A 14,966-nucleotide genomic window follows, 5' to 3' on the forward strand; every position below is an offset into this window, starting at 1 on the left:
AATGCAGCGACGTTAGTTCTTTATAGTTCTGTAAAACTGATGGCAACAGACGTTTGAACGGGGAAGGGGATAAACAAGCGAGGGGCTACTCTCTGTAAGCTGATTGGTCAGTGGAATTCTAGTCGTTGCGCGTTCACGTGCTCACGTGAAGGTTCGTCTTTTTCCGTCGTGAACATTTTGTTCTGGTTTCATTGGCTTATTAAGTGTGTAAGGACCGCATACATTTAGGGTAATGCTTCTATATACTGTAGCGATGGTATTATAGTGCTTGCTGGCTGAAAGACCTTTAAATTAACAAAAAATTTAATTTTTCTTTGTTATTGTTGTGATTCGTACAATGAAGTAAACAAAAGAAAGCCCCATAATGTCTTGTTTTTGTTGCTTTATTTATTTATTTAGAGGGAAAACGTCGTCAACTGATAAAGGCTATACTTTTTTGTGATTTGATTGTTACCACTGACTTTTTATGAATGGCACATTAGAAGACCTACTTATACAAAATTCCACAACAAACAAAGAAAGGTGTTGAAAGAGATTTTGTGCATGCTTTTCAAATTCTTATAAATGTATTAAATGGTGCATAGTTATTTTGGTATAAAGGAAAGAAGACAAAAATCTCAATTTAATCTCTCCGTTTTAAGTCTACTGAATCATAAAGGTTAAGATTTGCTTCTCTGTACCAAAAACAAGTAACTTAATGTATGTGGCTCATAAACATCACAAAAATGCAAACACTTATCACTTGATGATGGACTGACAGAAGAGCAAAGTTTACAAATGTGTAAAGGTCAAACTAAATATTGATTGTGGTGTGTCAAACATAACTTCATCTTGCATCCATGATAGCCTACACAGCAGGTCTAAAGGGGGACACTGGCATCTCAGTGGTTAAAGATATCTTTGTGTGCCTGAACAATTAGATAAGATAATATAAATAATCTGAAAACTAAAAATCTTTAACAGTACCTCTGTTTTTCTTCAAAAACACTTCACTGTGACTTATTCATATTTCATGAAAACCTGTGGAGTGTTTAACTGCAAATATATAATAAGATAAACAGCTGCGCCAGTTTTCAATGTTAAATGAAAGTCAATACACATGATTAGCTGAGGGATAGCATTAATAGTAAATGTCTCCAAATAGGTCAGGTCTGGAGTTAGTGCAAGATTATGTTATTTGAAAATTACCCAGAAGCTAACAGTACCAACTTTGATAAAGGTACCCAATACCCCAAATTGCTCTAAAGGGATTATAGGAGCATTTTCAAATTTATTTATTCCTGTAAATCTCACCTGGATTTGATACCCCTGCTAATAACCAATCTCACTAATTCCAGTGTAAACAGACCCCACTTTAATTTAAGATTTGACCCTCTATGCTCCTGAGATACTGACACATTATTACTTTTTGTTTTTTTTGTATTTATTTTAAATTGTAATTTGTCATTTTTAAATGATGAATTTATGAACGCTATCAAATAAACAAATATTTGTGTTGGGTAAAATACATCATATAGCTCCACCTAGTGGCTGGATGAGAGTCATGTAACAACAAAAAACAGTAACTATGCTAACGTTGATTAAAATCTTATCTCAGCTACAGATATGGTTAAGCACAATAACCGAAATTAGGCTGAGCTGTGGTTTTGTTCATAAAGCAAAATACTTCTTGCAGAATTCTTTTAACCAAGCTACATGGTAAAACTATTTAGCAGTTATGGGTTACTCCTATGTTTGAAGAGGATACTGTAACATTTAAATACATTGGGAACCAATGGAAGAAATAATAATTTACTTCACTTTACTTTTTACACTTTACTCTCTACATTTTACAATTTACAACATTTCTGCATGTTTCTCACATGACTAACTTGATTAAATTAATTAAAAGGAAGGATCTACTGTACAGAGGCTAAAATCCTGATTCAGATACTGCTGCTAATTCTGAAATCATAAGATGTGTTTTTATGCACTTTGGCGCTCGTACCTGAATCGCCATTTGCAGGAACATAAAATATTCTGAGGAAATGAATTAGTAGTTCCAGAGCCCTTGGTACTATCCATATTTTATATAGTGGTGTTGCTGTCATTGCACTTTGAGGTGCAAACATGATACCCTGTATCAACGACACAGCATTCAGAGATGGGAAAGTTCAGGTAGCTGGTGATCTTATAGCTTTGTAAAAATAACATGTTTGTATCTTGATGTGCTTTTGTAAAAATAAAAAAAATAAAAAAAATAAAAAAATCACCTTTTATTTGTAGCTGGGCTTCAAAAGTTGCAGTTTATCATAAATTAAATCTTCTATTGCAATTTTTAAAGATAAGAACGACTGCATTTAAGTATTTAATTAATTTAAACAGCTGAATAGCTTTAAAGATGTGTACTCTGATTCTATGGCTTTATTTGTTCTGTGGCACTTGCCAAACTGTTTTTTAAGATAAAGACCTGTTTAAGCCTTGTGATTGACTGGTGACCAGTCAGTCCCATTACGCTAGAAACGCACACACACACGCACACACACACACACCAAAAAGAAAATATGAAGAATAAAACAAGAGACGAGCCTCAGAAGCTGCAAATACCAACAGTTTATTTTCTACCTTTTGTGACTACAGAAATGTTGAAACATTTGAACACTGAAAAAAGCTTGATGACATCATCACTTGCTTCTCAATTTTCTTTCTTTTTTTAATCATTTGCTTAGCAATCACAACAGATGATATTGCACGGCACTGAGAAAGCAGTAAAGCCTGGGAAACAGCAATGACAAATCAAGTCATGAGACATGGAGTTATACATCTGAGAGTAACACCGACAGTATTGCCTCTCTGGCACACACACACACGCACACACACATGTGCATACACACATTCGCACACATTCAAAAACTGAAAACTAAAGAGCTTTTGTGTTTTGAGAATGAGGTCAAAAGAAAGAGAACAAGGTTAAAAAGAGTAATGAGATTTCATTTTGAAATGTAAGTGCAAAATGAACTTCTACTGTATTCTGTTTCTATATGTATATGACAACAAATATGCTTGTTTATCAAAAACCCTTCAAGCATCTTTGTATATGAATAGCTGGAGTACACCCCGCTGTGGGTGAGAAACTAGTTCCCCAGCTTAAAAGATCCAGATGATTGTCTTAGGCGCTGTAGTATTGTTATGAGACTTGTAGCCAAGCTACCCATCATATGGGAACTCCTTTAAAACAAAACAAGGAACAAATAACACGAAAAGAAGAAAAACATAGGTCCACATTGCATCTACCACTTCTTCCTAGTTACAGGCCTCAATAAATAAAATGTAAGCACCTGTACTTTGCTAAAGAACCTCCACATTCTCCGTCCTATGACGTAATGACTTCACATCATCCTGATTTAATCTGTCATGGACATTTTGGTGATGATGTTCAGACCTTGGAGACTCTGTGCTTTCTGAGCATGACAGAGAGGAAACGTAAGAGAAGGGTGTCTGGAACCAGAGACCCACTGCTCTGACATGCAGCGATCAGCCACACACATGCATACACACCAGCAAACAGTGTGACAATATGCAGTACAGACAGATTTGACAGTGGACAAAAACACAGCAAAGAGAGGCATGCAAATGAGCACACTCACAGCAATAGTCAAAATCAGAGTTGCACGCTCACATCCAGCGACAGAAAAAGAAAAAAGCTTTCCAAGTGTCGTCCCCATACACACGCACACACGGATTCCTTGGTAAGATTCTTTGCACTTTTATTAGACTTTGCTTATAGTCATTACACGAGTATGTACCAAAAGAACAGATACTAGATGGAGCAAGGCGGCAGTGCCATGGCAATAAAAACAGACCCAGCTCCGTGGCACAGCTCCTGGCAGACCGGCTGCCCAGCCTAAGCTCCACCTCACTCTGTGTATGAGACAGCAAAGTGAGCAGGGCTTGCAGCCCTTCAAATGCTTTGGATTGTACATTGAACAGGAGATTCCCCACATGGTAGAGTAAGCTTGCCTACACAGCCCTACGCCTTCTACATTCTATACCCGTGCGAATGGCAAATAAAAACTTAACAAGTCTACCTCACAAATGCCAGTGCTTTTTTTTTCAAACATTATACATAATTTTTTTTCCAATTTTTTGGTCTGTTTTTAAAAATCTTTGGATGTGCAGTAATACCCATAAAATAACTGTTTTCCAAACAGTCAAAAGAATAGAAAAAACACATACGTACACACTGCTTTTTGCCAGCTGCTCAACAAAGTAGCTCCTGTTTAACTTTTGTTGGCACTGGCAAATCAACTCTCTTGGGTTTCTGGCAGTGTTCAAAACACACTTTGAAATGCCGGCTAGGATTTAGCTGAAGAAGAATAAAAACTACTCCTTTATTAAATCTAAGTGTGTGAAATAAGGCTGTAACATAAACTGTCTTTTTGTGTCATTTTTTTCTCCAAAAAATCCTACTATGTACAAATCTAGAGTTTCTACAAATGCATAAATTAAAGAAGTGGTTAACCAATACAAAAATGGAGTTAAATTAAAATCACAACACAGAGGTAAAAGGGAAAATATAAACACAATATCACAGCAGTTGGTTTTACCCTGTAAAAGTAATAATCTACCATCAAAATATTGGCATAACCCAATGTCTGATAAAAAATACGCTTCTCCCTTCATCCCATAGGTTTCATACATAAACCCTGAAACTTGTCCTTCATGATGTGAAACAGAGCACTTTTGCCAAAAGAATAGAGAAAAGAACAAACAACAACTTCAAAATAACAGCTTTTTGAAGTAACAATAACAATTACCATACAAGTGGAGTTCTGCCTTACTCACAGATAAACGTCTTAATGCAGAACTCAAAGGAATTATTACTATGAGGTATTCAGAGACATTGGTAAAGACATGCACGGCCAGAGTGCTGGACCTTCCTTCACACAGCAGAGACAAGTAAGGTGAGGGGAAAGAGGGATGGAGGGATTAAAGGGGCACAGAGGAGGAGAAACAAAGACCTTTGGTTTAATTTGAAGAGGTGGAAAAAAAATCCTTTGGTATGTTTTCATTGCATGGTTGAGCCGGCGAAAGCACCACGGTGTGATTTTTCTTTAGGAAAAAAAAAGACAGAAAAGATAGACAGAAAGAAAAAAGAACGACCTTTTCCTTGTTTCTTCAGTTGTGGCCCTTCTACAGGCTGAGGTATTCACAGAGTCAAAGGTGAGAGGTCAACAGCGGTTTAACACTTTGGTTCAAGCAAGGCACTCGTCCTGGGAGTTTTAGAAAGATTGCAACACATTTGCTTCTACTTTCAGGAACATGTCTGCCTATAGTTGAGTCAACAATTCTGCCCATGGCTGTCAGGCTGTCTGCCTATTGTCATTTGAGGATGTCTGACCTGTTGGATCAACATTAGCGAACTATACAACACAGAAAGAGGCTGGGGCAAGTGGATATAAAGCTAATAAGTAAAAAAAAAAAAAAAAAAGATGTGGAAACTACATTAGATCCTTACAGATTATCTTTAAATCACTGATGAATCAATCTAAAAAATGTAATTTCACATATTAATTGGCTTGCAACAATGTCAGATTGCATTTTAACAGGCTTTTTTTTGTCTAAAAAGTGATAGACATTAATGCATTTTTGTTACTAACAGGCACAAAGACATATCACATTTCTACAACAGCATCCCGCAGGCACCTGCACAGCCAATTGTGTGTATCTACAGCTGGATCAGCACATCTGCCTATAGCTACATCAGCATGACTATCTATGGAGCTGTAATCAGAGCACAAGATGAAGCAAGAACACGCATAGCAGGGGTGCATGGGTTGATTGCAGGTGGGAGGAGGAGCAAAAGGGGAGAAGAAAAGACAGAACAGAAAAGAGATGATAGGGGGGAAAGGGGACACATACATCACACATCTTTTAACACCACTCACAGAGGCCGTGCAATGAGAAAAAATCTTTGGTTATCTTTGGTATCATCAAAGTGATAGAAATCACATATGGAACTTGAGTGAGGTAGCATCTTTGGTTCACACTATAAAACATCAGCAGGTCTTGACACTTTTTTTTGTGTCTTGTCATCTTTTTGGTTTTTCTCTCAGAGATGAAGAAGCAGCTTCCTCTGGCCTCTCCTTCAGCGCTTGCTGTGATGAATGCAGAGCTGCTAACCCTGGCCAAGAGGAGGGTGACGGCAGGGGTCCAGCTTAATATCTCTAATGCTACGCTGCCCTGGGCCAGCCCTGTGTAGTGCTTTCCTCCTTGTGCTGAAATACATAGCATACATAGAACAGGAAAGGGAGGGCGGGGGATAGGCAACAAGCTCAAGAGACTTGGACGGGTGGTGGTGGTGGGGGGGCTTTGGTATTCAGATGACAAGCTGACATTGCGCTGTGTAAATGCCTGAAAGTGATTTGATCATTGATATCATCTCCTCTGCCCTACATCTTTGATGAGGAGATAAAATCAAATACATATGAAGCGTACAGTGATGATAGAGTGAAGCTCAGTCCTTATTATCAAGGTGATGATGCAGTTTGTCCTTAAGAAAATCCCTTCACACAGTATAGAGATTAAGCCAGCATCTCATGCTTTCACTTTTACAGAGAAAACACTTTGTCTTTGTTCACTAACTGCTGACATCTGAACACAGAGTAGAGCTAAACCTGTGAAAAGATTTACTGGTAATCTGTACTGATTAAACCTCACAACAAGCATACAGTAGCATTCTGACTGATTGTAAAGTTAAAACTGGAACATTTTGTTTGATTCAAGAAGGCATCAATAAGGCAAATATTTTAAATTTTGAGCAAAAATTTTGATCATGATGCAAAAAGCTGTATCAACCATGAGTGGTAACACTGCTCTCTGAGGTGTTTCACCAACAGCCTGTCTCATTAAGTCAAGGAGGAATAAGATATAAACTAGAAAATACACTCTTTGGTCAGATTATTTCATAAGGTGTTCATAAGTAGTTTTTACAATTTAATTCTAAGCCACACGAGAAGCTTCCATGTGTAGGCTTTGTATGCCTCAGCATGTTGGAAGAAAGCACTACCATGGGGGTTGAGGAAGGATTTTTGTGGGATTGGGCTTTGGGTTAGCAGTCTACTCATGGACATTTCCCCATCTGTCTGGAATGCTTGACAGAAAGACAGACAGCTCCACAGACAGACAGGTATACACAGACACAGACAGACGGTCCACTCCACCGATCCAAACAAGGTTACACAACAATCCAGTTGCTCCAGCAGGATTTTCTTTTCTTTAAAATTGATTGGCCAATCCCGCCGGAACTCCACATTCTTCCCTGTTTTTCAAGGCTGTGGACAGCTGCAGATCAGACTGCCAATAGGTTGATTAAACCTCCATTTTTAGGGACCCATCATTAAAACCAACCAATCAGATTAAAGATAAGGATGGCAAATGACAGATTGAGACAGAGTGGGGAGGTGACAGGGTTGAAGTAAAGCTAAAGACCAGTGACTTTATGTGCGTGCGTGCGTGCGTGTGTGTGTGTGTGTGTGTGAAAGTTTGTGTCTGAGGGGGGAGTGAAACTATAGTCTTTTGCAGTATGTTACACATAAATGTGTTACTGAAACAAACATTTTAAAGCAGGTCAAACGAGAAGTCTTTGGTTTGTTTTTTATCTTTGGATACTATAAATATCAGTATAGTACAGGTTTAAGGGCAAAACGTTGCTTCAAGGTCTTTTTAAGTTTTCTTTGTTTTCTCTTTAAGTTTTAAAGCTTTTCCACCGAGATTGAGTCAGTCCATGAGTTGGTCAGATCAGTCCGACTTCAGGCTTTGGTGCAGGCATTGGGGCCAGAGTTGGCTGAGTGACCAGAGCCATCGTCCACCCACTTATCAAGGCTCCGGCGGCGTGCGTTCATAAAGAAGTTGCTGACTGTAGCCAGCTCGAGGCCCAGCTGCTGGGCGATGGTGAGCTGTAGCTCTTTGGATGGACGCTTGTTCTCCTTAAAGATGGCGTGAAGCGTCCGCCGCTGCACATCTGTGAACACCAGCCGAGGCTTTTTGGTCACACTTCCCCGCTCGCTCCTGCCGTGGTCCTGTTCCTTACGCTTACATGCTGTGGAGAGTTGAGGACAGAGACAGTGAAAGAGATGAAAACTAAAACACAAGAATCATATGCAGGTTGATATTGACTACTTAAGTCTGCTGGTTCTTCCTCAGGATTAAGCAAGCCACTCATAAAGGCTATACATGTCAAAAGCAGTATTTTATACATATAGGTCTATTATTTACTTTGTTACTTTAGTAGTGAGAATTGTATCAGTTCTACACAAAAATACTTAAATTAGTTATTAGTTATTAACATCAAATTTTATCTTTCATGATGTACTACTGTTTATAATGCTGAGAAAAGCATTGCTTTAATGTTGTGTCTCATGTTGGTTATGGCATATGAATGACCTCTAAAGGATTCTCCAACCAAGAGAAAGCTGCATTAGTTGATTTGATTAAAAGCTCTAACGTTTGTGGACTAACAGTTCAAACCAGCTGCTGCAGTGTTTGAATTATGTGAAAACAAAGTCTACCCACTGGATTAAGCTGTTGCACATTTTAAATTTTGTTGCATGTAAATAAATAATGTTGTGGTGGAAAGGGTAATGGGAGTGCTGTCAGAGTCATAATTATCATTAGATCCCCAAGTCTTCCACACACTGACATTTAATCTAGAGGAGTCATGCAACTGCCTGCCCGTTGGAAGCTGTGCAACTTTTATCACAAACGCCACCGTGACTGGCCAAGCCAGCGAAGTTAAACAGGGAATAAATTGTGTAATTAGTCTCTTTTCATTTTGTCGGTGATCTACAGGGACTCTGGTCCAGGCAGGAAGTCTGCCAGCAGGGAACAATGAGCGCTGTCCACGGTGCTGAAAGCAACGCCAGACCTCTACAAAGTAGAATGTTAGAAAACATAATCCCATCTGACAGTGGATAGAAAGACTTGGGAAGAAATTTAACAGCAAGTCAAATTTCCCTTTATTTGTTAAATAGTCAAATTTAACAGCAAGTCAAATATTCCTTTTGGCATCCCATTTTTTCCAATGTGTTTTTACCAGCAGGGGGCAGACGCGGGTTGTAGTGACTGGGGGAAATTAATGAACGGGATATGCTGACCACAAAACATTTTATTTTAAACCATCGCTGATTGTGCAAAACAGAAGAAGCCAATGAAGGCAGAATTGTCTTAATTATTTTTAAACAGCCCAAACGAAATTAGCTGAAACTGAAAAACCAGCGAGATTTGGTCGTTTTAAAACAAGATGATGATTGTTAAGTCAGTAGGAGGGAAGTAACATTTAAGTAGTGACAAATATAAAGTCAGGGAACATAAATAAACAATTCAGTAAAACGGAATTTTTGTACATGCCAATTTATACCTTCATTTCAAGCGCCTTTAGTGTGCTAAAGTACAGTGCAGTGGCCTATGCATGACCATAAACAGAAGTATAATTGCGAATATGAACAGTCCAGTGTCTCCAGCGCTGGTAAATATTAACAGAAAAACGGAGCTCTTCGTGTTAAGGGCCGCTATAAATCAGCATGAGTGAAGGCCACTCAGACAGCAGCAGGAGCCACCATGAGCTCCGGCCCCGACACACGAGGCCCGGCCAGAGAGAGAGAGAGAGAGAGAGAGAGAGAGAGAGAGAGAGGGTGGTTTTCCCAGGACCAGGGGGACATAACAACGGCCTCATTATCAGGCTAATCACACACGTACAGGCACACACACACCGCTGCTGCTCCCGGCTAATCATTACAAACACACAGATAACTCCACAGACTCAAACAAATTGCACTCACTAGGCTTATGCTGACACGATGTGACGATAGTCCTGCGTTTCATGATCAGACAGACCTCTGTGCTGACAATACTGCACATTTCCGACTGAAAAGCCAACTTTTCATTTAGTTTCTTAATCTAAATTGTCGGTCTGAATGATTAGTTTAACCAAGAACGGAAATAATAATTTATTTGACATAAAAACTCCAGAAAATTAAATACAGCATCGAACTTTGTGCAAATGCCATTAAGATAATTCAAAGTGACGCTCTTTTTCTGAATTAAATCTATCTTGTGGCAAAAAACATCAAACTATTATATTTGAGAAATTAAGATACATGGGTACGCGTGAAAAGAAAAAAAAGATTAAATAATAATTTCAGATGCCTAGAATCAATATCACATCTACTTTTGCATACAATTAGGGTATATCGTCACCTAGAAACGGGCAGATCAATAAAACGATGCTCAGTCATTTCACTCAAAATTGATATAATTTTTAACTGTATTTTCTTAATTTTTTAATCAGGTTATTACTCGGTTAATTAAATTTAAGTAAAAAATATTAATATTTTATTAAATATTTTAAACATTTTTATTTTTTAATATTTTATATTTGGGGAAAATAATCTTTTTAAAATATTCAGAATCATAATATTCTGCATGTTTTATTAGTTAAGGTGAAACAAAAGAGGTCAACCTGCTCAGTAAATGATTAACAGAAAATATCAAAGAGCACAACTGAAGCTGTTAATTTATAGTCAGTATTATGATGAACATTCAGACCATTGCTTATAATCAATAGGCAGCTGGTCTGATTTTTTGTTTTAATTACAGGCAGATCACTGAAACGTCAAAATAAAGATCTAATGGAAAACCAGCTTTCAAAGGTGAAAAAAACGCTTAAAAAATCTTTAGCAAAGTCATTTATGAATTCTCATTTTCAAACTGCGTACACGCCCACAGCAGCAGCAGTATGAGAAAACTGAAAATAATCAATTGCGATTAAACTCACATGTGCAAACGCACAGACATGCAGCAAACCCATGCACGCACTTTCCACCCTGCAGTTGCAGCTATAGTTTTTCGAAAGTCTAAAAGTCCATTTGTATGTCATTGACTAATCTTATGAGAGTATTAAAACACAATGAACGAATAAATGAATAGATAAATAAACATGGGTGCTCTGTGAACACGTGCTATTTCGGCCTCACCGCCCCTAATTGACTCGTTCGTACCTCAGGGACAAATTGGTCCATCAGTTAATTAAAGGCACCTCAGTCAAGTCAGGGTTCACCAACAAAACAACAACATGTGTTCTTTTCTGTTCTACTGTTGTGCATTTAACTGAGAAATTACATTTTTTTTTCCAGAGAGAAGTTGAAAGACTTTCGTGTTCCAAATAACGCACACAAACTTCACTTGACCTTTAAATCTACTTTTATGATCAACTCTCAATATCACGTGTAAACACACTTTCATTTTAGTCTGTTTACACCAAGGAAAACAAAAGAACTGATCAGTTGCATCTACACCAAAATAAACACAGACCTAACGATTTCTTCAAGTAGGATCGGTTTACGCACACAGCGGTCGATATTTTGAGGTAAAATGACATGAGCACTTGCTTTACACAGACCCAAAATCAACTGGAAGTAAAAATGAGGTGATTAGGTGCGGACTGATTATCAAGACACTTATTTCTTTCCCAGGGCGTTATCCTTTTGAAACCCTTTAAGCTTTTGACTATTACGTTTGATTAAAATGTTTAATTAGTCTTGCCAACGGATCTTAAGGCAAAAAAAATCTTTAAAATGACCTCTAAATAAAGCAGGAATAATTTAACCTATAATGGCCATCAAACATCTTTCAATAAATGTTTTGTTTTCTACCTATACGTGGAAAGATCAGGGCATCTCTTCAGCTTAGAGAGAACACTTGTCCTGAATGCGACCCTTGTATGAGGTAGGGTGGTTGTACTTAGACTGTTGTAAATGGTTTCGATCACTTTTCTTTATTAGTAAAAGAAAAAGAAAGAAAAAGATCAATTTCAGCTCTCAGCCGCACTTGACCTGTTAACTGTTGAGCATAAGGTAGCATTCAGGGATGTGACCTTCTGTGCTGAATTAGCGCCACTTTGATTGCGTTTTTGTTTTCTTTCTTTTTTCTTTTCCATTTATTCTGCAATACATTCAAAAGATGAAATCAAAGAAAAAGGGGGCTTTACCGAGGCTTCGCTCACCTGCGAGCCTGAGCGCACTCATGCGTTGGAACTCAGGCTCTTGCAGCCATTTCCACATGCGACGGAAGGTCTCCCTGCCGGACTTGAGCTTTGACCATGGTTTGGGGTTTCTCAGCAAGTCGGACAGGGTCCCCTGGGATCTGCACAGGACCCGCTGGGCAAAGATGGCCTGAGGGATGCTGTAGCGCTTCAGCTCCGTGGTGATCCTTTGCGCCACCTCTTTGGTATTCACCTCCTCCATCTGTCCCCCAGCAACACCACCACCTGCACCGCCGACCCCCTGCTGCCCGGGCCCAGAGGCCTGCTCCCGACTGGTCCCCAGTACCTGGCCATGTCCCTGCGCGCCAAGGTGGGCGTGCGGGTGGTGGTGGAGGCCGTTGATTTGTACCATGCCAGCGGAAGAGCTCATGTGCTGCTCCGCATGTCTGCTGAGCATGGCCGGGTGATGAGCCTCAAACCCGCTGGGTGTGAGCATCTTCTCACCAGGCATGGCGGCACCGGGATGAGCGTAGGGAGGGATGCCGGCCTGGGACGTGTGTATACTGGCCAGACCGGAACCAGACAACGGGGAGAGGCTCTGGCCCATGCAAGGATCCTTGTGATGATATGCGGGATACAGACTGTTCATAGGCGCCAGACTCCGGTCCTCCCGCATCAACGTGAAGCTGCCGCTGACATTTCCGGGGATCCTCTGGTGGGGATGAGGGTGAGGATGATGGGGATGGTGGTGGTGATGATGGGGAGAAAACTTGTCGGACACTGTGGAGATGGGGGGTAAAGGCTGCAGGGGGGTTAACGTAGTGTAAGTGGTGCTCGCACTCATGCCAGGGGGGGCTTCACACATGCTGATGGCTGGATGCAGGTGTCCGGGGTGGCTGGGGTGATAGTCTCCGCTGTCCAGCAGGGTCGCCATGCCCATAGCACGGTGGCTCAAACCCCGGGGGCTCGGACGAGAATGCGGACTGTGTCCGCTCAGCAGCTCTCCGTGACCGGACACGGACTCATGGCTCACTCCATGCAGGTCGCCTATATTCTCCATCGACAGCTGTGCGTTCATGATCCGGGTAGCGCTGTGGACAAACCATCTATCTGACCTACCGCGGTTAGCCGATGTCCAGAAGTCCTCACGTCCAGTAAAGTTGAATTTTCTTTTGTTGTATCCCACCTCCCCCCCCACCTTTTTTTATTTTTATTTTTTTTTGCAGGTGCCTCCTTTGCTTTGGCCCCCTCTGTGATCTTATTCGCTTTTATTTGATTATCCTCCTGGTTCTGCCGCTGTATTTCAGAGTGGAAAGCCCTTTGGAAAATCCTTGTTCTTTTTTTCTTGATATATTTAAATTTTTTTATTCATTTAGTCATTTTAAATCCTCTGTCTATAACTCAAGCCCCCCCGCCGCCAACCAACTGTCCTTGCGCTCTGGTCGGGTGCCGCGCCATCTCTAGTTGTGTGTGTCCAGTCCCAGTTCCACCGCAGCACAGATCACATTCTCTACACATGCGCACTGGGAGCACCCGTCCCTCCCAGGCCCTCTCTCTCTTTCCCCTTCTCTGTCTCCCTCTCTCGCACACACACACACACAAACACACGCACGCACACACATGCACACACACACACACACACTCACACTCACACACACACACACACACACACACACGCACACACACACCCCACTGCTCTGACGTCAGGTACCTTATTAAGGAAGGGAGGTATCAAACCGCTAGCTTAAAACTGTCCGCTGTTTTCAACCCGTAATATAACAGTCTTATAGTATTTAACGGAAATTTTAATAATGCAGACTGCCGATAGAATGAGCTGGAAACACTGCTATGTTTAGCTGTCATCTATGCTTTGAAATTATTCAGTTTATTAGGACAACAATGAGACTGTACCTTCAGTCCTCCTTAAATCATTAACTACAAATGAAGTAAACTTCCGGGTTCATTTGGAGTTGATTTATTAACTAGTTAGACCTGGGATTAAAAAAAAATCTCATAAACCTCAAATGAAAACATTACAAAGTCTTTCAAGAAATCAAACAACTTGATTCTCTAGAAATTACAACAAAGAATGACGAATTATTATCAGTTTAAGGACTGTCATGAAAGTTGCAGCTTGTGTGGATTCATATGGGTTACATAGATCCACTTTTTCATTACTGGAACACTTCAGGCGCAACACCACCCCCACACCAATGCCAAATATGTGGCGGTTTAACCAAACGAAGAAGACCGTGGTACCTTCTCTTTTGATAGAAAAGATGAGCAGATGTGTCCATTGTTCAACCATTAAGGCTTAACGAACCAAGCCCAGCATGTGTGTATGAGTGTGTCTAAGCGTATGTCCTATTTGGAAACAGAGCACATTTAATCCACTATTTTGAGTTATATATTGTCAGGTGTTTAGATCCACTTTGACACAGATTCTATTAAGATATTTGATTTTTTCCTTTTCTTTGATTGACATAAACTTCCGATTTGGAAGTAAACATATCTGGAATACAAACACAGTCTAAATCCCTTCACAAAAACTTATATTTATGAAGAGAATCGACTAAATGGCCGTGCCTATATGATTGTAGTGGCGAGTTATGCTGTTAAGTGTCAAAATTTCAGCCCTCACAAGAGCCACGGGCCCTGCTTTACACGTCAGGGGCCGTTTAGCCTAATAGAGCGGTAGCGCAGGGCGTCCTCAGTCGACCGAGGTGACAGCTTGCAGCGGTCAGTGTCCTTCTGGACCCCCTGCTGAATGAGGGACATGTCAAAGGTGACGCTTCAAGACTCCCAAAGCCAACATCTGCGGGGGGAACAGATTAACCTTTCAGACTTTTCCCTGTTTTGGACCTGCAAGGGGCCCCACATCTGCTAGGGCCCCCCACAATAGAGCTCGGCACTCGGTTGAACGAGTTAAATAAAAGAAAAGAAAAAA

General features: G+C 40.4%; 1 protein-coding gene across 2 annotated transcripts; it reads right to left on the reverse strand.

Moving 5' to 3' along the window:
* Positions 1-4,138: 4,138 nt before the first annotated feature.
* Positions 4,139-13,496, reverse strand: onecut1 (one cut homeobox 1). Of its 2 annotated transcripts, none has more exons than XM_041990440.1 (2): positions 12,041-13,496; positions 4,139-8,080 (listed from the first exon to the last, which is right to left on the reverse strand). In XM_041990440.1, the coding sequence occupies exons 1-2, from the start codon at positions 13,095-13,097 to the stop codon at positions 7,791-7,793; spliced, it is 1,347 nt and encodes a 448-aa protein (XP_041846374.1). In that variant the 5' UTR covers positions 13,098-13,496; the 3' UTR covers positions 4,139-7,790. The 2 variants fall into 2 exon arrangements, with proteins under 2 accessions (XP_041846374.1, XP_041846366.1); XM_041990432.1 differs by having other exon boundaries at positions 12,026-13,496.
* Positions 13,497-14,966: the final 1,470 nt, after the last annotated feature.

Source organism: Melanotaenia boesemani, chromosome 1, assembly GCF_017639745.1.
Source record: "Melanotaenia boesemani isolate fMelBoe1 chromosome 1, fMelBoe1.pri, whole genome shotgun sequence".
NCBI lineage: Eukaryota > Metazoa > Chordata > Actinopteri > Atheriniformes > Melanotaeniidae > Melanotaenia > Melanotaenia boesemani.